This window comes from Kogia breviceps, chromosome 13 (genome assembly GCF_026419965.1).
Source record: "Kogia breviceps isolate mKogBre1 chromosome 13, mKogBre1 haplotype 1, whole genome shotgun sequence".
Lineage (NCBI taxonomy): Eukaryota > Metazoa > Chordata > Mammalia > Artiodactyla > Physeteridae > Kogia > Kogia breviceps.
In genome coordinates this window covers 41,015,052-41,040,490 of record NC_081322.1, presented here as the reverse complement: position 1 = coordinate 41,040,490, position 25,439 = coordinate 41,015,052, and the positions used below count along the sequence as shown (strand labels likewise).

Below are 25,439 nucleotides of genomic sequence, written 5' to 3'. Positions count from 1 at the left end.
TGGAAGCAACCTAAATGCCCATCAACAGATGAATGGATAAAGAAGATGTGGTACATATACACAATGGAATATTACTCAGCCATAAAAAGGAACGAAATTGGGTCATTTGTAGAGACATGGATGGATCTAGAGACCGTCATACAGAGTGAAGTTAGTCAGACAGAGAAAAACAAATATTGTATATTAACGCATATATGTGGAACCTAGAAAAATGGTACAGATGAACCAGTTTGCAGGGCAGAAATAGAAACACAGATGTAGAGAACAAATGTATAGACACCAAGGGGGGAAAGTGGCAGGGGTGGTGGTGGTGGTGGGATGAATTGGGAGATTGGAATTGACATATATATATACTAATATGTATAAAACAGATAACTAATAAGAACCTGCTGTATAAAAAATAAATAACATTCAAACAAAAAAAAAAGAAAGAAAGGAAAAACATTGACATCATGGCAGATAGATTATAAGGGAGAGAATTTAGAATGCAATTGCATTTGCATGGCCAGCGGTGATAGAAATTATTTTTTACTGGCCACTCATTCTACTGTTACATTACTTTTACTTTGACCCTCTCAAGGCTCACCTATCTACGCAGTCACTGTCCTCCAGCAGAGAGATTATAAAGCCAGGAGGTGGATGGACCACCTTGTCCTCGTGTGATGCAAATTCAAAGTGAACAGGCCTCAGATACAAATGGAACTCTTCAAAACCCATCTCACACGCCAAGTCCTTATAGAGACTAAAAGGGGGAAAAAAAAGCCAAGAATATTTGCTATTATTTTCCCCTAAAAGGAAAGTAAGTGGTAAGAAAACCAAACCATCTGAATAAGCACAAAAGCAAAATTCAAAACAAAAGTAAGCCAAGTCCGGTGTGAAGTGAATGAGTCACAAAGGTTTTGAGTCTGCCCTAAGCTCTGACAGTTAAAGATAGTAGTTAAGGTGGGAGGAGATATGCTTGGGCACTTCCTCAACTCTCATTTCCTACAAGCTGGCTTCTGTCTTCAGAGCCCTCCTGAGGTCACCAATATTGCCCTCAATAGGAGGTTCACCATTTTTTCTCAGAGCTCCTCATGGCTGGCCTGTCTCCTCCTTGAGGAACGTTTTTGTTCTCCTGGATCCAGGATCTCCATGCTTCTGCTTCTTGACCACTCTCTCTCTCAGTCTTCACTGGCTTCTCCTCTTTTTTTTTTTGTTGAAATAGTCCTCCTCTACCACACATGCCATGTCACTGACCTTGTTGGAGACACTGCAGGACCCCGTGCAGGTCACCCGGATGGCTCGGAAGGGCAGTGGCGCCAGTCGCATGTGCACAGCCCCTGCTAGATGTTCCCCCGGGCTGTTGATGACACGGTTGTGGCTCTGGCGGACTACAAAGAGCTGCACCCACCCCATGCCAGGTCACTGGCTGAGCAGCCAAGCACCACTGCCCCCGTCCCACCACCACTACTGCCGCTACGTTCCGGCTTCTCCTCTTTATTTTCAACACCTGTTTCCTGGTGTTCTAAACCCAATCCTCTTCTCACCTTCTGCATGCCCTCCTTAGGGAGTCTGTCATCCAACTCCAGGCCCTAACCATTACCCCCTTGTGTAAGAACCTGTGACCCCCATCTCTCTCCCGCTTCAACTCTGAGCTCTACTCACGTGTCCATGGCTTGCAGCCAGGATCCATTCATATGTCGCTCTGGCATTTCAGGCTTCTGTGTCTAGAATGCCTTCCCTTCCTCTCTTACCCCCATTCTAACACACTTCTTCATCTTGAGAATTTGGTACATTAAGGCTGAGTTCAAATGGCACCTGTATTAGTTTGCTAGGCTGCTGTGAAACAGTACCATAAACTGGGGGGCTTAAACAATAGACATTTGTCTCAGTTCTGGAGGACAGAAGTCTAAGATCAAAGTGTTGCAGGGTTGGTTCATTCTGAGGGTTTTGAGTGAAGGAGCTGTTCTAGGCCTTTTTCGGCTAATAGATGGCCATCTTGTCCTTGTGGTTTCACACAGTATTCCTTCTGGGTATGTCTGTGTCCAAACTACCTCTTCTTATAAGGACAGCAGTTATATTAGATAAGAGCCTACTCTAATAACTTCATTTTAACTTGACTACCTCCTTAAAGACCCTATCTCCAAATAAGGTCACATTCTGGGGTACTAGGGGTTAGAGCTTGAACATACGAATTTTGGAGTTACACAATCATCCCTAAGCCCTTTTCTATGGAACGTTCTCTGATTCACTTAGAAAGAGTGAAATACACTATTTCCTGCGCTCCCATAGTATTTTGTTCATATAACTAAAATATCATACTAAACGTTATTAGGGGGAACTTTTACATTGTGAACTCCCTGAAAACAAGGATCAGAAATTATGAGGAGGTAGTATCACAGCAGTTAATAATATCTGGGCTCATAGTTTGAATTCTGCTTCTACTTCTTTCTAGTTATTTGATCTTAGGCAAATTACTTAATTTTTCTGAGCCTCTACCTTCCTGCTGGTAACATGTTTGTAAGCTATCATATCATAATATCATATCATAAGGACATCATAAAGCTATCATATCAAAAGAATATTCTGAGGAGTACATGAACTAATACATGTAAAGTCCCCAGTACAGACCCTGGCCACACTAGGCCCTAGACAGTGGTTGATGGTTGATGATTGGACTCTTTGCATCTTCAGGGCCTCTCATGGGGACAGAACACAACAGAACTCATACACGTTTGCAACAAATCTTCAAGTTCCATATTTTTCCAGTTTGGGGAACATGTTCACTTAAATGTCTTACCATCATCTCACGCGCATACGTAAAACCTAACTCAGTAAGTGTTCTCTCCCCCTGCCTGCTGAACCTTCCATACCTCTGCCAGATCTGGATGCTGTCACTGACTCATTCTTTCCTTTCTTTAGGCCCTCCATTGCTTCTGCTCTGCTATTCAACTTCATTATATTTGAGAGCAAATACAATCAGTACTCACTGAGTGCCCAGTGAGGGTCAGGCTTCATACCCGATAGGATACTAGGGAGCTTACACTAGCAGGAAAACCAACAAACCAATATTAAGCATCTAATTAAAAGGCAATGGCTGAATGAAGAGGAAGCCCGGGTGCTCAGAGGAGAACCCAGCCTAGCTGAGTGGTCAGAGAGGCATGTGGGGAGGCCTGAGTGAGAGGATAAACAATGGAGGGAGGGAGAAAGGGAGGTCATCATTTCAGCCGTTTAGAAAGCTCACTCTGGCTACTATGGGGGCACAGATGGGGCAAGGCTTGCAGGTAGGGGGACCCGTAGTCTGTTATCCTCCATCTGGATCCTCAGTCCCTCTACTGACCGTGCTAAGTGTACACTCTCCAGACTCATCTCTATCAGCCTGTGCCAGAGGGTCAAGAGTTCCAAAAGTTTGGAAAATGTCCGTAGGAGCAGCATATGAGAATCTTGGCCTTGGTTCTGTCCTTCGTCTGCTGCAGATTTGAATGCAAGCAGGCCTATCTCCCCCACGAGGAAGGGATCACCCATCACTTTAGCTGAAAACAGCTGAAAGAAAACAGAATACTTTTTAAAATACACACACACACACTCTCTCTCTCTCTCTCTCTCTCTCACACACACACACACACACACACACACACACACACAGAAATTTGACATATTAAGAAAAATACATCAGCAGCATAGACTTTGGATCCAGAGTTCCTGGGCTCAAGTCCTAGCTCTGACACTTATAAGCTGTGAGATTTGGGGCAATTTATTCAATTTAGCTGTCTCTCAGTTTCCTCATCTGCAAAGTGGGGATAAGGATAATAACAGCACCTAATAGGAACTGATAGATCAAAACTGTATCATAGGGTTGTTGAGAGGGTTAAGTGAGTTAATATATGCAAAAGTGCTTGGTACAGAGTATTTGCTATTACCATTATCATAAATGTTTTAAGCCAAAATAAAGAGAAACGAAAAAGATGACCTAAATAGAAATAGAAGTCTCTGATATATTTCAAGTATTTTAGTGGCCAATAATAATGGTAATATTAATAATTTCTTATAAACTCTAATTGAAGTTTTAAAAATTTCAAGTATTTTCACGTATATTAACACATTTTTATTTTCACAAGATACCCGTGATTTAGGCATCACAGATACTATTATTTCCATTTTACCAGTGAGGGGTCTGAAGCAACACTGAAATTTTCTAAGGTCATACAACAGTACCAAGAATAAACTTAGGTTTCCTAGTCCCAAGCTATAGTTTTACAGTATACCAAACTGCCTCTGCAGTGCTCCTCCACTCAGAGTCAGCCCTGGGTGATTTGTGAAGTAACCATACTGTTCTTTAATGTCCTTCTGCCTTGGTCACCTCCTCTGCTCGGACATTTTTGCTACCCTCTAATATACCACTCCCAGCAAGGACCCAGTTTGGAGACCCCCTAGTCTGCCTTTCCTGGTTTGGCTTCCCAAGGGTAGATCCACTTATCTACCAAAGTCCTTGCCTACTCAGAGATGCAATTTCTAGACAATTGAAGTCTTCCAAAGTGATAAAGAGATTTATTAAACTAATTTCCTGCTTGTCTTCTGAGGGCAATACCTGCCCCATTTTCTGTCCCAATACAAAAGATTAATCTGAATATTTATCATTTATAGGTCCCAATTTGAACAAATTTCAAAAATAATAACAATTAAAATTGTGTGGGGAATTCCCTGGTGGTCCAGTGGTTAGGACTTGGCACTTTCACTGCCAAGGGCCTGGGTTCAATCCCTGGCCGGGGAACTAAGATCCTGCAAGCCATGCAGTGCGGCCAAAAATATAAAATAAAATAAAATAAAGTGTGGGATCAATGAGAGACTGGATAGGTACCCCATATATTCACTACGATTTATAAGAGAACTAAAAATACATTTGAAAAAAATCTGGTACCATAATACAATGTGAAAATAATCCTCAATAAATGGTAGTAGGATACATGGCTGGTAATTCGGGGAAAAATTCTATTTTGAGCTATACCTTACACCACACACACACTCATATACACACACATACATGCACACACACTCCAGGTGCAACACTCAAAGGAGTTAAGTATCTTTGAAATAAGATAAAACCTTAAGAAGTTAGAATAAAATAAGATAAAATATGAAACATCTGGAGGAATTTTTGCTTTCTGGATTTAGGAGGATAGAAGAAATTGCAAAAGAAAAGACAAACATATTTGACTACATGAAAATGTTTCTGTTAAAAAATAAAAAGATAAATTGGGGAAAATATCTGCAGAAAATATGATGGACCAAAGGGTTAAAGTTTTTTTTTTAAAAGAAGAGCTCATGTAAGTGGATAGGAATGACATTAGGATTCCAATAGATAAATAAACTAAGGGAAAGAACAGAAAATTCATAAAAATACAACTAGTAACAAAAAATACAACTAGTAACAAGACATTTGATCTCAACAAATAGCAAGGAAAGAAAATCAGCAGTGTAATGCCATCTTTATATATAATATGTATATATTAGCACAGACATTACATGCTTATACATAACATTGTAGGGTATAGCAGAACTGGTACTCTTATACACTATCAGTGGCATGACTTCTGGAAAGTGATCTACCAGCATGTATCAAAAGACTTAAACTTTGCTTCAGCAAATCCACTTCTGGAATCTATCCAAAGGAATTGATTCAAAATATGGAAATCTGTGAGCATGAAGATGTACCTTATAGCATTTTTAATAATAATGAAAAATTGGAAACTACTTGAATGCCCACTGATGTTTGGATAAGTTATGATTCACCACTTAAGGGAATTATGTGGTCGTAAAGGTGAGTGAGTATAAAGACTATTAGCAATATGGAAAAATATATAATATGATGTTAACTGAGAAAAACAGGAGACAGTGTATGAAGGATGTGATTAGAAAGAACTATGTAAAACATGTATATGAAGAATACTTGAATTCAGAAAAATAATGATTACAAATGCATTTGAGTGGTTATATTTAGAGTAATTTTCTGTTTTCCTCTTTTGTTACAATTCTAAATTTTACTTTTGATCAACTCAAAATTAATTTAAAGGAAAATAAAACTTTAGTTTGGGCAGGAGGAGATAGGAGGCTGAGGCAGATCTGTGGAACAAATGTTTTTGGCAGCTGGGGTCCTTGAAAGTTCCTTCATCTTAACAGCAAGTACCCACCCAGAGTAAGGTCAAATTAGAAACCCAGGCTCAACTGTGATAGCCTTAATAGAAAAAGAAAAGAATTAAAATCCAATTACAAACACCATGTAAATCACTGGGCCACAGTTTGAACCACAGAGCATTAGAGCTGGAAGGGGCTTTAGTGATCATTGAGCTCACTTCTGCCCTCCTCCCCTCAAATACACAAACATATGCTAAAAAATAGGAAAGTAAGGCTCAGAGTCACACAGCAAGTTAATGGCAGGACTGAACTTGAGTCCAAGTCACTGACTCCTCACTCAGTGCTGTCTCTCCTCTACCAGATCTCAGCTTAGGACAAAAGAGTACATTTTAGGAAGAACCTTAGAAAGAAAAAAGTTTAATTAAAAAATATTTTAAAAATATAAATATAAACCAGAAAATATTTTCCCCATAGTAATCTCCCTTTAAATTATAACTGTAGCAGCATCCTGATAAACTAGAAACTTTGACCAAAAATGAAAAAAAATAGAAGTAAAAATGTTGTCAAGCCCTAGGACTATGATCTGTCCCTGGCCAAATAGAGGGGAATAGAGCCAAACGTCAAAACAAAGCTAAGTAGTAACATCTGGGAGGAAACATTCTCTTTGCCAAGGACCCACCTACCCCTTTCAGAGAACCTACGTCTCTCTGGAGCTGTGCGCTGTACCAGAACTTGGGCTTGGCTGGAGTGAGCCACACATCCAGGGCCAGTCGCAGCATGCGTCTCTCTAGCAAGGTGAGGGCACTGGCTGATGTGGGACTGCAGGTGTGGCAGGCCTCCCTGAGGAGGTGCTCAAGGGCCTTGGGGATGAGCAAAGCCAGGCCCAGGGAAGGGTGGAACTCCAGCAGGTAAATGTTTGTCAAAGCTAGGCTTAATGAAGAGAAACAATTAATGACGATTTTACACAGTGAAGAACTTAATGTTTCTATAGGTATTTGGATTTTATATTTTTCTAGACCAATAAAACACTCTTATAATTCAGGGCATTATAAAAAATTAGAAGCTCAGTGGGGTCTCAGAGGCTGTCCAGGGAGCCCATCAAGTTACACAACATGCTTTTTGCTTTACTGTGAACCTCTTTAAAATTGGAAGACATAGTTTACTCTAAAAGCCAAAAAGAATAAGATTCATTGTAAGTCAAATCATCATGCTGTACACCTTAAATGTATACAGTGCTGTATATCAATTATATCTCAATAAAATTTAAAAAAAGGATTCTAAAATTGTATATGGCAAACCTGTCAACATTTCAGTAATCAATATTTAGCCAAATATTTGAAAACAAAATAACTTAATATAAAGGTATCTAAATATTAAACATATACTTTCCATGACTATTTCTATTTTTCACCCAATTCTTTATCCATTTTTCCCCCCAAAATGATAATGGATGAAGACAATTTTTAAGTTCTGTACACAACTGCTGGAATCATTCATGTTTGCCATAAAAATGTTATATTTTATGAATGAATGAGGCCAGAAATAATAAAACACTTTTCTGTGGGTTATTGCTTTGGAAATAAAGGATATAGCACCAGTCAAGTCAAGGGTCTTTCTATATCTAAATACTTCTTAAACCCATGCAAATGGGATTCTTCTTAGTCCTAGATCTTAGAAAATACAATCCTGGGCTTCCCTGGTGGCGCAGTGGTTGAGAATCCGCCTGCCGATGCAGGAGACACGGGTTCGTGCCCTGGTCCGGGAAGATCCCACATGCCGCGGAGCAATTAAGCCCGTGAGCCATGGCCGCTGGGCCTGCGCGTCCGGAGCCTGTGCTCCGCAACGGGAGAGGCCACAACAGTGAGAGGCCCACATACAGCAAAAAAAAAAAAAAAAAAAAAAAAAGAAAATACAATCCTAAGTCTGGAAAGGAATCTCATCAAGTAAATATCATTTGCTTTTGAGACACTCTGACAGGTTTTAGTATCCATATAGTCCTAGCATGTTCTGTCAAAAACCACTTCCTGAACAGTAGAAGTGTTCTCAAACTTACTATAGTTAAAAAATCAGTCCTGTGAAAGGTCTTTGGAGAAAATGCAGTCTTGTGCCTGGAGCTCCCAGGCTTCTTTCTCAAGAGAAAGAAAGAAAAGGTTAGAACCTCAGCTATGAAATCCCATGGCACCCTACCCATGGGATGCCTGTCCATGAAATGATGGACCAAGATGACATCACAGCCCATTGTGGCAATCTCTTACTGCAAGTCTGCCTGTACTGCTAGACTATACACTTCACAGGAGCATAGGGCCATGCCTGCATTGTTCATTCTGTGTCCTCAGCTCCTAGCACACTGCCTGGTACATGCAGATGCTCAAAAATAGTTGTTGAATGTTGAAAGGAGCTGGACAATTTCTCCACCCATTTGGAGCAACAGAGAGGTTGTGATCTTGGGTTACACAGACCAACTTGGAGCTTGTCACCAGCTTCTTGGTTCCTCTGTACCCTTGAAGCCTGGAAAGGAATGGTGAGGGGGAATCATATCACATATCAAGGGGGTGACTTCATGTACTCTCTCTGAGTGATCTCAGGAAATTTAATCTGCTCCTTAAAGGGGTGGAGATGGTATCACAAGATGAGTCTGCAGAAACTTTTTTGTTGACACTTGCTAGAATAAGGAAATTTCTTTTTGAGAAAGTTAAAGCACATCCATGTTTCATATATGTTGGCTTGTGTGGCACCTCTGATAAATCCTATGACAGCATTTCAAGAGCAACTGGGGTTTTTTAGGAATCCTCAAGGGAATGAAGATTCTGCACCCAGTGGCATAAGTTTAAATTCTAGCCTCCTGTTCTTTATTTACAAAGTAAATAGATATTGAGTATGCAAAGGAATCCCTCTTCTGTGACTTTTATATTTACTTCTCTCAGCTCCGGATACTTGAGAGGTGCTTTGTAGAATAGTATTAGGCTTAACATCATACCCTTAAATTATCCAGAAATTAAATGTAAAATGTCTAAAGACAACATCAACTTACCAACTATTGTTGATGGAAATGAGTTATTTGCAAATCATGTTAAGGGGGAGTCCAACTGTATTGCTAGCATCTGGATGGCCTTCACGCCAAATCCTCTGGACAGACTCCCACTGACACTCTATCTAGAAATATCACATAAAAGTTAAAATTAGAAAAGTCAAACTTTCCCATGGATGTGAGTTATGAGCCTTGGCATGATAAGAACAGAACATCAGCCCTTTGCATCTCTTCATTATCTGACTAATTTTCACCCAGACATGGGTTTTAAGGATTCACTCACACAGAGACATGCTTGTCTTTGGTCTGAGCCGAGGGTCAGCCAGGGAAAGCAAAGGCAACCAGCTTCAGGCGATCTTAAGAGTCACAAGAAAACTTCTTTCTGTCAAATAATTGACTACAAGGAAAAAATTCTAAGCAGGCCTAAGGTAACTGTACTGCAACAATCATTATCTCCTAGCTTTTCCCCAGAGGACACAGACTGTGATCATTTCCTGTAGCGTCCTAGACATAATTGCAACCTTTTAAAAAATAAATATAATTTTACAGTTTAATGTCTTACAAGGGGGTAGGTTTCATCCTTCTTTCGCTATAAGCTCTGTGACTGAACGAAAACTGCTCGTCAATTCTTTGGTATCATTAAATGTAATTAGGATTGGAAACCTCCCTTTAAGATTGTAGTCATGCTTGGAATTCAACAATGCAAGTAAGCTTACATATAAACATCGTGTATGTGCTGCCCTAGAAAACCCAGATTCTGGACTGGGACTGAAAGGAAAACACGATTTTCAGTTCTGGTCTGTGTTTTTCATCCTCTTCTCACATGGTATCTTCTAAAATCCAAATATACTCACATGAGGATGCCCCTCACCAGCTGCAGGTGAAGCCTCAGGCAGGTGCATTCCTCTCGGTATGCCTTAATGAAGTAAGGGTAGCTGAGATCAAACCTTGGGCACCTGTGTATGACGTCAGTGATCACTTGTGCTAAGGCAAACCTCTCTTCTGGGTCCAACGCATGCTGGTAGGCTTCAGAGTAATTGCCAAGAAGTTTCAAATAAGGTTGATAGTCAGGGAACAGGGCTCAGCAGAAAGAGGTGAGCCTCCACCCATTCCATGCTTTGGAAAGACCCCCACCATCAACAGGAGAGGGACAGCTCTGAACCTCTGGGTACCGGGCCAGGGTGGGCAGCTGCTGCACCAGTGCGACACAGACCAAGCTAGGGAGGGTGAGGGACAAAGCACTCGTTTCACCTCTGTCCCCTCTTCCTCTGCTCTCCACAAATAAAGGGGGGGTAATATAATGAATAATATAACATCTAATAATTATAAGCTCTAATGAGACAGTGCATTCAATGTCACTTCATCAAATCCATTTATCTCCAACACCTTCTTCCACAGACCCACTCTCCCTCCCCCATTTTACTCTATCACCAAAGGTGAGCAGGTGGCCTCCACCCCTCTTCTACATCCTCAGTCCCATTTATGACCCTTTCGCTTTAACAGTTTGCCGAAGTTTCACCTATGTAGAAATGGTGGGAGAGGGGGTTAGAGTGGCAAGCTGAGGATGAAAGTCCCCTCTAGCTATAAAGGCATTTATCCCAGATCAGACTTCACTAGGAAAGGCCTACGTACAGAACTCTCAAGAGCATCGAGGGAGCTTCTCTTTTAGTGGAGTTCACAAGTCTTTTCTAAAAACCGAAGAAAGCTTCCATGCACTAACCGTTGAAGAGGGTTCTTAGTGTGGGAATTCAGAAAGAGATATTCTTTATTTTGTTTTTACATTTGTTTATGCACTTAAGGAATTTCTGTTCTGTGTGTAAATTCTATTTGTGTATTCTATTAATCATGGTGCTAATCAGAAAAAGCTCTTCAGAGATCACTGGGCTGGAATCCCAAACAGGGACCTAAGGGCCAATATGTAAGTAGTTCTGAACAATGTAATTACTGTCTTAGGGTTGTTTTAAAACTTTCATAGGCCTTAGACTCACTTACTTTTGGAGACCCTGACCCACATTATATCAAATACATTAAAACTCACATCCCAATCAATTTTTTTTCTGTAAAAGTGTTAAATGATATTTATAATTTTGCTTTTCAAATTATTTGGCTATGAGCAATACATTTCATTAATGATTGGCTATGATTTCTGGGTAGTATGTACTTGAGAATTCTTATGAAGTGAGAAAATCTGATCTATAAATTGTTTTCAAATATAATGAGATGTTTACAAGTGCTCAGTTAAAGTTTTAACATTTTATGGACATGTCATTTAAGCATTTATTGATAACTATTTTGTATTTTCTTTTTGGATTTCCGAGTAATGCATGTTTTTTTCCCTCTCAGATCTCACATATTTTCAATGGTCCCTGAAAAGCTCTTAGTTCCTAAACACCACGTCTATATTACCTGATGGATAAATCAACTCTAACTGAAAGCTTCTGAACTTTTACTCCCAATGGTCTCACAATAGGACAGATCCCTTTCCTCTGCCGATCTAATCCAACATCCTCCCAAGAGTTTCAGCTCAACATGTCCCTCCCCAGTCTTCTCTGACCCACTCCTCTAATGGAGGTTTCATGCTTCTGAAAGGCCTCAGCTCCCAGGGTAGCTGTATCACCAAAGACACAGGTGTGCCCAGTGTGTGCATTTAATTGACAGTAAGGAGTGGATTGTTGAGCCTGCAATTTCTACCCACCCGACAGCCTAGCATATGCTGAGATGCATTAGAGAAAGAGCATTTTTTGTTTCCTTGGGTGTTGGTCTTCCTGGTAGTTTGAGGCCAGGAAGCCAGCCCACTTCTTAACAAGCTAAGGAATTTCCTAAAAGGAGATAAAGGGCCCCTTTCATTGTGTGGAGCCCATAGCAAAGAATGCAAGACCAGAAAGAATTGAGAGGGTGTAAGCACTACTTGAATATAGGTGGCAACAGCCCAGCGGGGAGTAAAAGAACCAAGTGGCAGGAAAAGCCAGGAGTGTCTCCATCTTGCAATAACAACTCCTGAGGCTCCCAAGGAGGTAAACACTTGAGAATCAATAGCAGACTAGGAATCAAATACTGCCTTAGTAATAGAAGTCCAGTGTCTGAGGGCTTCAATGCTAAGGCTCAAGCAGGGAGAGCCTGGGGCACTTTATTTAGCATCCAGTTTTGCAGGATGCCCTTTGGGAAACATTGGTCCAAGGGGCCTTGGGTCAACCTTAGTATAAAAAGGATAACACCAGAAGAGGCTAAAAGCTTAGGACACAGAATGTGCTCCACAGGTTAAAAACTCACACAGCTCAGAGTGTGAAATGAAGGTGCAGCTCCCTTGCCTTTAAGTGAACCCCAGGGGAAATGAAGCAAGCAGGGTGATCTAAATGACCTTATCCCATCCACAGGGCTCTACTCTAGAATAGCATTCAGTTATTAAATAGCAGAAGACAAAGCAGAAACGAAGGAGTGATGGGGTAAGAAGGGTGCCACTCAATAGCCTAGGGGAAGATTAGAAAAGAAACAATAACTTCCCTAAATCATTCTGGACGAATTTAAACCTTTTTGGCTGGGCCAGGGCAATCCCAGGAGCTGGTTTATAGTATTTGTATTGCCTTGACCTGTTTTTGTACAATAAGCCCTATTGTTTGGTTATTTGGCAGGGGAAGTTTGTGGTAAGGGCTCTTGCTGGTGATTCCAATCTGGTGATACCAGGTTGCAGAGGCTGGTGCTAAATTGCCACTATCACTTTGTTGTTGGTAGGATTACCAGATTTAACAAATAAAAATACAGGTCATCTAGTTAAATTTGAATTGCTGATAAACAACCAATACTTTTTTAGTATGTCCCCAATATTGTCATATTTTACCTGGCAACCCTAGCTGTTGAGAAGGAAAATGTGGCTCTTTTAAAATTGACATGCCTTTTTCAAGCTTTGCCCTCCACCTTGAAAAGCTCTCAGATGGCCTTTTGCATAATTTTATTATGAATTCTATTTCAGCAGGGGTAGGACTGTGATCTTTCTGCCTCATAGTTGCTATTTATTATCTGTTTGCTAACTGGCCCATTTCCATTTAAACTCTGGGCTGGTATTTGTCTAAGAAGTCTTCCTAGCCTGTCAAATGTCACCTGTGTATGTCAAGGGCCAACTCTCAGGCAAAATAATATGTGGTGCACACTGACGGTAGGCATCAAATATTGGAGAAAATAGAGAAATGAATAATCTCAAACCGTACTGTGTTTATATTTTTTACCTTAGCCTTTCTTTTATTTCTTGGACTTAAAAAACTTTTAAAAACAGTATTTTAGGTCAAATGAAAATGCAAAACAGAAAATCAGTGTCAGACACATCTTGTCACATTTTTGGCTTTTTTTTAGTGCTCTAAACACTAATTCAAATTACCCTGAAAATGTGTCCTCTGGTGGCTGTGGAGAGAATTAGCAGTTGGTATAAATGTCAGGAACTGGCACAGCTGATGCCCAGCTTCTGAGTCTCTTAATCCACCTAAATTCACACCAGCTCTATTTTTATGAGCCTTTTACATAATATGGCTACTTTAAGGATTTAAGACAAGCCAGTGTGTTTGAACAATTCTTGACTTTAGTGATTCCAATATATTTAACAATAAAAAACAGCTGAGGACAATTGGCAGTAGAATCAGTACTGGGGGAAATCAATTGTACTTTAGATAAAAATCTGGTTTATCCATTAAAATTAGGCGCTTTCGACAATTTCTGATTTAGAAAGCCACATTTTCCAGTTTTGGGCACAGATAGCTCAGTTTCTATAGGGAACACATTCTCGGGGTAGAAAGGAGGGAGATATTTTCAATGATTGTTTTAAGTTCAAATAATTTCACGTACCACAGAAGAAACCAGTGGACAGCCCTGGTAGCTTAGCACAGAATGAACCCTAGGCCAAAGTAAGAAGAAATTTATTTTTTTTTTATTACTCTCTGCCTTTCTATTCTTCTCTGCCATTGAGTCCTGCCTGGGGCCTCCATAAAAGGCCTAGAAGAACTGAAAGTGGAGGTGGGGAGAGTACAGAAAAGGGGAGCTGCTTAAAACTCATGTCTGGCCCAATAAACTTGTCAAGTTTGAGGATTCTGTATTACTTTACGTTTAATGCAGCCTCTCCAGTTTCTACACTGAGTCTAAATCTCCCATTTACTCAGCTGATCACAGTAAGGTTCTGTTTGGCAGATCAAGTTTGCAGATGCAAACTCTAGAAGCCAGTTGTCTTTGAAAAGAGGAACAATTTTCAAGGCCAAGGCTTGCACCCTTTAAGTCCAGCCAGTTGTTTTCAAAAGTGGGTGACCTACATCTCCATGAGTAACAGACCAGAGCATAGATGAAATGGTAAACCCTCTACTCTACTAGAAAAACAATTCAAAGAAAACATTTTCACTTCCTCATCCTCCGACCACATCACAATGCACGGTAACTGGCTTCCATCTCTGCTATTCTTCTGAGAGAGTCCTACAAAGCTGGCAATGACCGCCTGATGGCTGACCCCCACTGTCTGGTTTTTAGGACTCACCTTTCTTGATGCTTCACGTCCACACAGGAAACCATCCTCTCCTAATTAAAATGTTTTTTTCCTGTGGGCTTTCCTAACACTATCCCTTTCTTTCTTTCTTCAGTCTCTTTGGCTCCTCCTTCTTGTTCCTCTCATGGATTCTTGTTCCATGACCTTCCCCTTAAATGTTAAGTGTTCCCAGGAACCCATTTCAGGCATCTCTGGCTTTTCCTAGTCATTTCATTACTATGGTTCAAATTCCACATTCATACTTCAGCTCATACCTGCTCCTGAGCTTCAAATCTACAGCTCCTGCAAAACATTCACACCTGGGTTTTATCAAACTCTCCTCACATACCTTGTGTCCTAGACTCAATGTTACCTTCCCCTCTAAAGAGGCCCCTCCTCTTTCATTCTGTTTCAGTTAACAGCCTCCTCCCTGAGCCCAAGGAAGTCATTTTAATTCCACCCTCATTCTCTCACTCCAACATCCAGTCTTCAAATCCTATTATTTCCATTCTGGAAATCCTTGCCCAACTGCTCTCACCCACCCACATGTGGCATATCCTTCTAAAGGCCATAATAAGGTCAGTCAGTTTGTCTGTGTTTAGCAAAGTGAGGCTTGTCCCAGACAGGACAATGAACATGAATGGAATCATCATTCATTCTCAATAAAAGCATACATATTATAAAAGGGCCTGAATTATACAGCCCTCTAAAAAATTTCCCTTAAGATAAAGTCATATCCTTCATATTTTATTTTTTATAACAAAGAATCACAGTAAAGAATGTAAAATTTATTACTCACATCCTTACAACCAGTTAAGGTTATTTAAATAATTATTCATTTTATTGGGAGCTGCCCTAAAAGACCCACTGGGTTTAAAAAAATATATCGGGGTTTATAAGAATGTTCAATAGATGTTTTGTTTTCTAGGCAAAAATACCTGGCGCTTGTTTTCTAGAAGAGTTGCTTCCCAAGTCCACATGTCATATAGCGCAGCAAATCTGTCCATACCTGCATGGGCCCATCCCCAGTCCTGGTCAATATTTGACTTACTGCCCTCTTTGTGACCTGGTAGAGAAATGGATGAAAATGACCAGAGACAGACCTCTCTATGAAGCTATTCCTAGTAGAAATGGACCCCTCAGATTGTCAGCTCCCTCTCAGGAAGGAAAACACTGAATGGGTAACTGGGATTCCTGAGAATTGGTTAAAGAGCCATGGGCAAGACCAGATGCTAAGTTCATACTTGCTGACTTTTAAATCAACAGAGGTTTTTGTTTTTACTTTTAGTTTTAAAAGACTAATTTTAGAAATATAACCAAAATTCAGTTAACATGAAATATTTATTAAAATGTCTGCAAACCTGTAATTTAAAGGCAAAACACATTTCTCCTTCGGTAAAAACAGGTCCCTGGTGGTTTAAAAACAAACCCAGTAGGGCTTCCCTGGTGGCTCAGTGGTTGAGAATCCGCCTGCCAATGCAGGGGACACGGGTTCGTGCCCCGGTCCAGGAAGATCCCACATGCCACGGAGCGGCTGGGCCCGTGAGCCATGGCCGCTGAGCCTGCGCGTCCGGAGCCAGAGGCCCGTGTACCGCAAAAAAAAAAAAAAAAAAAAAAAAAAAAACCCAGTTTAACCTGCTGTATCAGTTGGTGCCAGCCAAGTCAAAACTTTTCAGGGAAATTTCTAAGATATTCCTTAATTATGTTAATTACTAACTTAAATCAATAAATGTAATCATTGCCGTTATTCAGCTAAAATATTTTCCCACTATAGTACCGTAAGTTTTCACTGTCGACATCATTATTGCTTAAAATTTTAAGTGGTCTCTTTCAGAATAAAATATTAAAAAGTAAGAGATTTTCAGGTTTAATAATTATCAAGTATATGGTGCATACTTGAACAAGAGAAAGCCTTTGGTCAGGAATTTCTATAGCAGCAGTTGGGAAATCATTTTACAATGGATGACCGTATACTCACTAGCTCAGCAAGAGATACTCATGTGACTAAGTATTTCAATCAAAGTAAGTTCTTAGCAGATGGAAATAGTCGAATCATAGTGTAAACTAACATCAGCAAAAATGATGCATTAGTATGTAGGATGACCAGTAGAGATAAAAGCTAAGAGCTGAAATTAAATGCCCTGGAATGTTGGATGCCAGCACTGCATCCCATGATTCAGATCCCAAATGGTCTGTGGCAAAGACAGAACAAAGAATTCAATCTAATACTAAATTAATTCTGCCTGGGATCTGAAAGGTTAATTGTTAAACATTCTTAGAGCAGCCTTTTATAACAATATGAACATGAATTATCCTTAATTAAAGTCTACATATATTACAAAACAGCACAAACTCTTGCTAAATTTCCCTCCAGGTGTTGCAATGTGTCTAGAAACTCTAAGTTCTTTCCAAATGCAATGCTAATGCAGTCATATTATTCCAATAGGAATATTCTTACCTCATCTATTTCTAAAATTGGATAAATTTGAGTGATGCCAAAAGGAAGAGAGAATACAGATTATGGGTTATTTGATTACCCTGACTAATGATTTCTCCCTCTGGGGCTCGTCTGGCATTTTCCTACCCAGGGCTTTTTGCATCCTGGTGGTTTTCTGTTAGGAACTCAGGAATATCTCTGCTTCTAACTGCAGTTTCCCCAAGGTCAATCACCTTTTTTGTCACTTAGAAAAAAAATCATTAATTTCCCTCAGGGCCCTGTACCCAGTGGGTAAGGCAGAAATGCCACTGGGAAACAAGTAGAGTCTAAACAACAGTAAGAACTATAACCAAGTTACAATCTCCAACAAATGGGGGACCTGAGCTGGAAACAAAACTGTATCTTTTCTAAAATGGTGTGTGTTGAGGAAGTGTATGTGCTTATTGGATTTTCAGATACTATTGTATATGCCTATATATTTTGAGGTGGGAGTAACTTAAATAGAGCCCTTAGTGGTTTTTGTCTGTTTGGTTGGTTGATTTTTAAAAATCTGACTTCTGACCTTTTTCTTTCTCAGTGTAATGGCTGGCCACAAGCAGCAGTTCTGTCTCTAGTTCCTTCAGATCATTCAGGGCTTCATCATACATGACATACCCTCCTTGCTGGTCCTGGGTGTGGACATAACCAACGTCCATGCTGTAGTAGTCATCCTGGTTCTCCACTTCCAAGAACTCCGTGAGTTGGACACTTTAGACCTGAGAAAGAAAGCCAAGCCTGGAAGTTACCGGAAGAGGGAGAGCTATATTTTGCCAGCCCAAACGGACAAAACAGCAGGCTTCTGTTTCCACACAGTGGGCTGTCAGCATGCAGCTATAGACATGATGAATGTATAAAGAGCTATATGTAGAGAAAAAAGACATTAGCAAAGAATGTCAGGGAAGAGTAGTTCCTTAGATAGATAACTAACTAAATTTAATGATTAACTCAGGATTATCTGGAAAAAGGTAGACAATAGAGCCAAGTGCTAAAGGTGGTCTCTGAAGCCAGAGTGCCTGTGTTCAGGTCTTGGCTCTGCCAGGATCTCACCTTAGGCAAGTCACGCAGCTACTCTTAGCCTCCAGTTCCTCGTCTGTAACATGGGCACAGTGGAGACACTGCAATGGTTGTTGTAGGGAGTATATGACACCATGAATATGAGGCCCTTGAGATCTGTAAACATTAGCTGTTAAAGATATTCTTCTTTTAATCTTATAAATACTTCTAAAATGCATTAACACAATTTTATGTCTTAGTAATGTACTGGGTTGAATGTGTCCTCCCAAAATTCATGTCCAATTGAAACATGTGAATGTGGCCTTATTTGGAAATACAGTCTTTGCAGACGTACACAAATTAAGAAGAGGTCATACTAGATTAAGGTGAGCTCCAATCCAATGACTGGTGTTCTTATAAAAAGAGGAAATTTGGAGACAGATACATAGGGGAGAAGGCCACATGAAGGCAGAGGCAGACATTGGAGTGTTGCGTCTACAAGCCAAGGAACACCAAGGACTGCTGGCAACTACCAGAAGCCAGAAGAGGCAAGGAGGATTTTCCCCTGGAGCCTTCAGAGATAGCATGGCCCTGCCGACACCTTGATTTTGGACTTGTAGTCTCCAGAATTGTCAGAGAATAAATTTCTCTCCCAGTTGTTGTGAGCCACTCACTTTGTGGTACTTTGTTATGGTAGCCCTAGGAAACTAATATAATTTGAGTATTCCAATCATAATTTTATTTTTTAGATGACCAAGGGCCTATTTCTTCCTGAGAATCATTATTCTAATAATAATTCTCATAATTTCAAACTTCTCTACCCTTCTCCCCACCCGCAATGCCCAGCCTCCCTCAGTCTCAGATGACACCCCTCCACTTCTCCACTCACACACAAACCCACCACAATCCCGCCCCTCCTTTCCTGCTCCTTCTGCACAGTAGGGGCCGATTCCACTCCCCTTCTCTAAGGCCGTTCCCTCCCCTTCTGAAGCATCTCTTCTCCTTGGACATCCAACTCATCTCAACCAGAGATTTCCCAATTGACACTGAAACATGCTCACAGCCCTCTGATTTTGAAACATCCTCACACCCTTCCCCAGGTTCCACCCTACATCTCTCCTCCTTCTCACAGTCCAACCTCCTAAGACATCATCTGTACCCACTGTCTCTATTTCTTCACCTCCTGCTCCTCATCCATTGGCTCTTGTCTCCATCAAGCCACCTGAACCATTTTCACTAAGACCAACAATGACCCTTGCTCCACATCCAGCAGACATTCTTTAGTCATCTTATGCAATCTCTCAGGAGCATCTGACACAATTTAGCACTCCCTGCTCATATTCTTCTTGCTCTCACCAATTTTCCAGCCATTTCTTCTCTATCAGGTCATTAAATGGTGGCCACACTCAAGCCTCAGTCCTAGGACCTCATCTTTTCTTCCTAGAGTCCTGCCCTAGGAGATAGTACACTTTCACAGCTGAGATTACCATATTTAGACCATTTGCTCCCTAATTTATATGTCCAATCCAGACCTCCTAGAGCTCCAGACACACATATCCAATTACCTATTTAGCATCTGTTCCTGGGCATCTCAAAGGCCCCTCAAATTTAACATGATCAAATCGTGTGATCTCCCCCACGAACCAAGGCGACCTCCAGCTTCCTCATTTTAGTAAATAGCACCACACCCATCCACTTCCTCTAGCATTAAACATTCCTGATGTCTCTTTCTGCCTCACCCTACATGTCCAATCTATCATGAAGTCCTGTTGATTTTACTTTCTATCTCTCAAATCCATCCAATTGTATGCATCTCCACCACCCACCACCCTAGTCCAAGCTGTCATTAGTTTGCACTAGGACTAGTCTAGGAACTTCTAAACTGGCCTAGCCTCTTAATTGGTCTGTCCACATACCCTCGGGCCTGGGCTTATTCTCCCTTCCATTTTACTCACTACTGGCAGAGGATCTTTTAGAAATGGAATTTAGATTATGTTATCCCTTCTCCCCTTTAATATCCCAAAGGGCTTCCCATTGCTCACAGAACAAAGCAAAACTCCATGAAAGGACCTACGTGGTCTGGCCCCTGCCTATCTCTCTCCAGTGGTTTTGAACCAAATGTGATTTTTCCCCTCAGAGGACATTTGGCCATGTCTGGAGACATTTTTGGTTGTCATAACTTGGGGGAAAGTGCTACTGGCATCTAGTGGGTGGAGGCCAGGGATGCTTCTAAATATCCTATGGTGCACAAGACAGCCTCTCACAATAAAGAATTATCAGGCCCAAAATTTCAATAGTGCCAAGGTTGAGAAACCTTGGGCTACTTTCATTTTGCATCACTTTCCTCCTGGATCACTGTGTCCCAGCCATTCATGTCTTCTTTTCATTTCTTGTGGGTGCCATGCTCCCTCTTGGCCACAGGTCCTTTGCATAGGCTATCTATACCCACTTCATGGAATTGCTGGAGCATATGATAATTCTATTTTTAATTTTTTGATGAACCACCATACTATTTCACACAAGCAGCTGTACCACTTTACATTCCCACCAACAGTACACAAGAGTTCCAATTCCTCCACATCCTCACCAACATTTGCTATTTTATATATATATGTATGTATATGTATTTCTTCTTAGTTGTTATAGTCATGAGTCATTTAAACTATGGAACCAATAGATCCCAATCTTTTATCTCCCATCTATTCATTCTTATAACATAAAAACTTTGTTAAGTAATCCACTGTTGGATAGAATCCATTTATCTATAAATTTTAAGCAGTCATTATATCCTGGCTCTCGGGAGACATGTCATTTGGTTTGTGTATGTGGCATTGCCTATTGTATAACCACAGGAATCCCTCTGGAATCTTCACAAACAGGGCAGATGATCACCTGTGGGGATGGTTAATTGTCATTATCAGAAAGGTAGATCAGGGGTACTCTGTAAGCCCTTTCGATTCTCTGGCTCTGATTCAGTTTTTACGTGCTGTTGTAAGTACACCAGGTGATTAAATACTTAATCTCCCTGAAGAGACTCCTCTTTAATGAGTTGCTCATTCAATTATAGATTTTTTATTTAAGCTGAAACTTAGAAATCTTCTAATAAGTAAAACCACGAGTGTTTCCAAATAATAGCTATGGTTCATAATATTCCATCAAGAAGATATTTCATTGTTAAACATTTTTCTGATAGGTGGTTGTTTTTGGTTTGCTTTGCTCTTTACTATTCTTTTTTTTTTTGGCTGCGTTGGGTCTTCGTTGCTGAGCACAGGCTTTCTGTAGTTGCAGTGAGTGGGGGCTACTCTTCATTGCAGTACGCAGGCTTCTCATTGCAGTGGCTTCTTTTGTTGCAGAGCACGGGCTCTAGGCGTGCAGGCTTCAGTAGTTGCAGCACATGGGCTCAGAGTTTGTGGCTTGCAGGCCCTAGAGTGCAGGCACAGTAGTTGTGGCTCATGGGCTTAGTTGCTCTGCAGCACATGGGATCTTCCTAGACCAAGGATTGAACCCGTGTCCCCTGCATTGGCAGGTGGATTCTTAACCATTGCGCCACCAGAGAAGTCCCTGCTTTTCACTATTCATTAGGCATAAAACTTTTTAATAATTAGGAGCTTCCTTTGACTAGGAGTTCCAAAAGTGAACATATTGTTTTTTATGAAATGAGAGGCACCGGTGGAAAACAGAAATTATACTGAGAAAATTACATGTAACATACAAAAATTAAACAGTTTGCTTAGATTTATAAGCTAGCATGTCAGCTTCTGTTGGCATTTAGCTCCTATAGCCTGTTATGCAAAATGAGTTCTCCTCTGAGGAAAAAAGGGACAACTTAATGTGGTATGCTTTATCCACTTTACTGGAAAAGACCTTTCTTTCCCAGTGTTCTTGTACAGGGGAATTTTCTGAGACTTTAAAGAAATGGCTACCGGATTGAGTTCTGAAGCTGATGGAAAGCAGTAACAGTGTCACGATGCCGACTGTAATGCCATCATCTATTTAAATGCTCTTTTTTTCCACTTTCCCCACCCCCAAGTCAGGGTTCAAGCCCTTTATATAGACATACATATTTCTTTCCTTTCCCTCCCTGACTTCCTGTGTCTGAAATGTACACTTATGTCCACAGGAGATGAACTATGAAGACGAGATGGCCAAACTACCTCACATAGGGTTATGGCTCAGTCACTATAATATTTCATTTTTATTTTCATTTCTTCCACAGCCATGTGGAAGACCTTCCTTCTAATGTTTTTGTGGTGTAGAGAGTTGATCCTTCAATATTATTCTTGGAGGAGTGGCAAGAAAAGGATGGCAATAATTACCTGTTTGACTAAGGTATAATCTGATCTTTGGGATGATTCATATGTTTTTAAGCCTGCAAATTAACTGATGTCAAAATAACTATTTGAGTATAGTAACTATAGGAAAATTGGTGCCCATCATTAATTCTTTTCACTCTATTGATTTCTGCCATCATTTGTTAGTAAAAAGTTTAGGCCTTTTGGCAATGTAGACAATACTTCTCTGGCTAGCCTACCTTTTTCTAAATCATCTTTTCATTAATTTCAAATAATAAATAGTACTACTACTACTACTACTACTACTACTACTACTATAACCCAGTCTAAGAACTCATCAAACTTTGTTGGGTGACTGACCCAATCCTTTGGCTACAATCTTTTAAAATTAAAATAAAAAATATCTTCTAGTCTCCGCCTCACCTGCAGAGTGATACTTTATCATAGCTATTTTATCATAGCTATTTTTTCTGCATTTGAACAGCATGATATACTTTGCAAAGCACTTTCATTTATATTGTCTGTCTGTGACCTCACAACCATTCTGTTACGAACAGAACATTTCTTTTGTTCAACAAACATTTACTAGATACCTACTATGTGGAAGATATATATACAACTCCCTACTTCCTTTTGCCACCTGAACATCTATTAAGAATGGCAAAGTTTCAATGCCCTTAACCAAGATCCTGATCTTCCCAACAAACCTGCTCCAACCACATCTTAGATGATGGCAACACCAAACTTTCAGGTACTCAGGCCAAAACTTTGGAATCAACCTTGACTTCTCTCTTTCTCTCATATTCTACATCCTAACTGCCTGGAAATCATAGTGGCTGTACCTTCAAAATATATCCAGAACTTGACCATGTCTCATCATGCCTTCTTCCCAGATGCATTGCTCTAGTTTGATCAATGTCATAGCCTCCTAACAAATCTCTGCTCAGCCCTTTAGTCTATTCCCAATACAGCAGCACAAGTGTTAAAATGTAAGTTAAATTACATCACTCTCTAGCTCAAAACTCTCCATGGGCTCCCCGTCTCACTCAAAGTCCTCAAAATGATCCATAAGGCTCTACATAACCTGTTCCACTCTTCCAATCTCTCTAACCTCATTTCCTAACAATTTCCCCCTCATTCACTCTAGCTGCACTAAGCTCTTTGCTGTTCCTGCAACACTGCTGGACACGATTCTGCCTCAGAGCCTTCTCATTGGCTCTCCCCTCTACCTGGCACTCTTCTCCCAGTCAGTCACATGGTTTGCTTCCTGATTTCCTTCAGGTCTTTACTCAGATAGTACCTTCTAAGTAAGGCCTTCCCTGATCACCCTACTTACTCCTGGCAATATCCCATCACCAACTCTGTATCCCCTTTTCCTTCTTAATTTTTCTCCACAGCTTCTACCACCATCTTCACCAGTCCACAAAGGCTAGGTTATTCTGTGATAAACAACCCCAAAGCTCAGTAGCCAATACTTAAAATTAATCTATCACTCAGGCAGGGCCCACTGCAGGACTAGTTGCTTTCTAGGCCTCTCTCTGCTAGCAGTGACCCAGGGACCAGGATGTTTCTATTTTGTGGCTTGACATGCTGGAGTGCCATGGATTGGCTCTTACATGCTTTGGACTGGAAGTGACACATCGCATTTCTGCTCATAGCCCTCTGGCGCCTCCCAACTGCAACAGCCTAGGATGTCTGGAGAAGCTTTGGTGCCAAACCACTAGCCATTCTATATATGTTACTTACTTATTTATTTAATGTCTATTTCCATTAAATAGTTCCATGATGGCAAGGATTTGTGACAGTTTTGTTTACTGCTGTATCCCTAGTGCCTAGTATATTTATTGGTCAGAACATTTGTGGGGTGAATGAATGAGAGAATGAATGAATGACAGGCTCACAGACTGTGGGAGTAGATAAGCCAACAGTTTTAGAATGAGCCAAGTGCTGTAATGTAGGTAGACAAGTCATAGGGAGAAGCACGCAGCTCTGCAGAGAGATGTGAGGAAGAGGTAATGTTTGCATGGACTTGAATAGAGCAGGCCTTTATCAAGGAAAGAGCAAGTGAGGGACAGAAGGGCCATTATGCACAAGACCCAGAGGCATGAACAGCCCTGCCCATTCAGAGGAAGGCCAGGCCCAGCTCTGTAAGAATGAAGGTATAGGCACAGTGGGGGGAAATGAGGTCTGAAAGGTTGGCAGGGGCCAGCTTGCACCCAACCTTGTAAACTTCACCAAGGAGCCTGAACTTTACCTTGTGAGAAACAGAAAATTCATAAAGACTTCAAGCAAGGGAATAAATGTGATTATGTTTGGGCAAAGATCTGGAGAAATTTATAAAACAATGAGGAGTGCCATTTTCTTATTTAAAATTCTGTTCCTCACCAACCTTGGAATTAGTCCCACATCCTGAGGAGAGCCTAGCCTTTCGTGGTCCGCTTTTTTCTGCAGCCTCATCTCCCACTACTTGCTCACAACAGTCTCTGCTACCAGCATGTCAAGTCCAGGCAGATCCTGAACACACTATGAGGTGTCAAGCCCATGTGTCTGAAGAGACATGCTCAAGGTCAAACAGCCAGGAGAAGCCTGCTGCCTCTCACTCTGGGGCCCTTTCTACCCTGTCACATGCTTTAAGTAGGCACATGGCAAAGTGTCCATGACAGGTTGTAGGGGCTTTCCTTTTCTGGTATTATCACTGAGCAAACACGTGTTAACACTGGCCCCAGACTTTCCTCGTGGGATCAAACACACTGGGCCCAGGGAAGAGGGTCTCCGTCTCAGGGGCTTCTTCAATGTTAGTTCCCCTGGCTGGTAAGCCCAGTGATTTTGCTCCCAGTAGCCTCAGCCCTGGCCTGGTGAGATCAACCCAACAAATTAGCATCTGTTCCTTCCATCCTCTACATGGGAAAGAATCACATAGTTATTCTGGACATTCTAGATTAAATGCTAACATGGCCACATACATGGAGTGCAGTAAACCACATGGTCCTATTAAAGACCCTGAAAGAAGGCCACTTCCTTGAGTTTCTCACGCTGAAGTAGTAG

At 40.9% G+C, this 25,439-nt stretch overlaps 1 protein-coding gene and 1 non-coding gene across 2 annotated transcripts in view; one reads left to right on the top strand and one right to left on the bottom strand.

Moving 5' to 3' along the window:
• Positions 1–582: 582 nt before the first annotated feature.
• LOC131767797 (uncharacterized) overlaps positions 583–25,439 on the bottom strand; it is a 47,159-nt gene continuing 22,302 nt past the window's right edge. Inside the window, 8 exon segments of the mRNA XM_067011195.1 lie at positions 583–742; positions 3,320–3,522; positions 6,813–7,041; positions 9,143–9,264; positions 9,990–10,189; positions 15,574–15,699; positions 17,633–17,817; positions 18,157–18,279. Of these exon segments, the coding sequence (XP_066867296.1) occupies positions 583–742; positions 3,320–3,522; positions 6,813–7,041; positions 9,143–9,264; positions 9,990–10,189; positions 15,574–15,699; positions 17,633–17,817; positions 18,157–18,279 (1,348 nt within the window).
• On the top strand, positions 4,678–4,750 carry TRNAE-UUC (transfer RNA glutamic acid (anticodon UUC)). The gene has a single exon. It is a non-coding gene; the product is annotated as a tRNA-Glu (tRNA).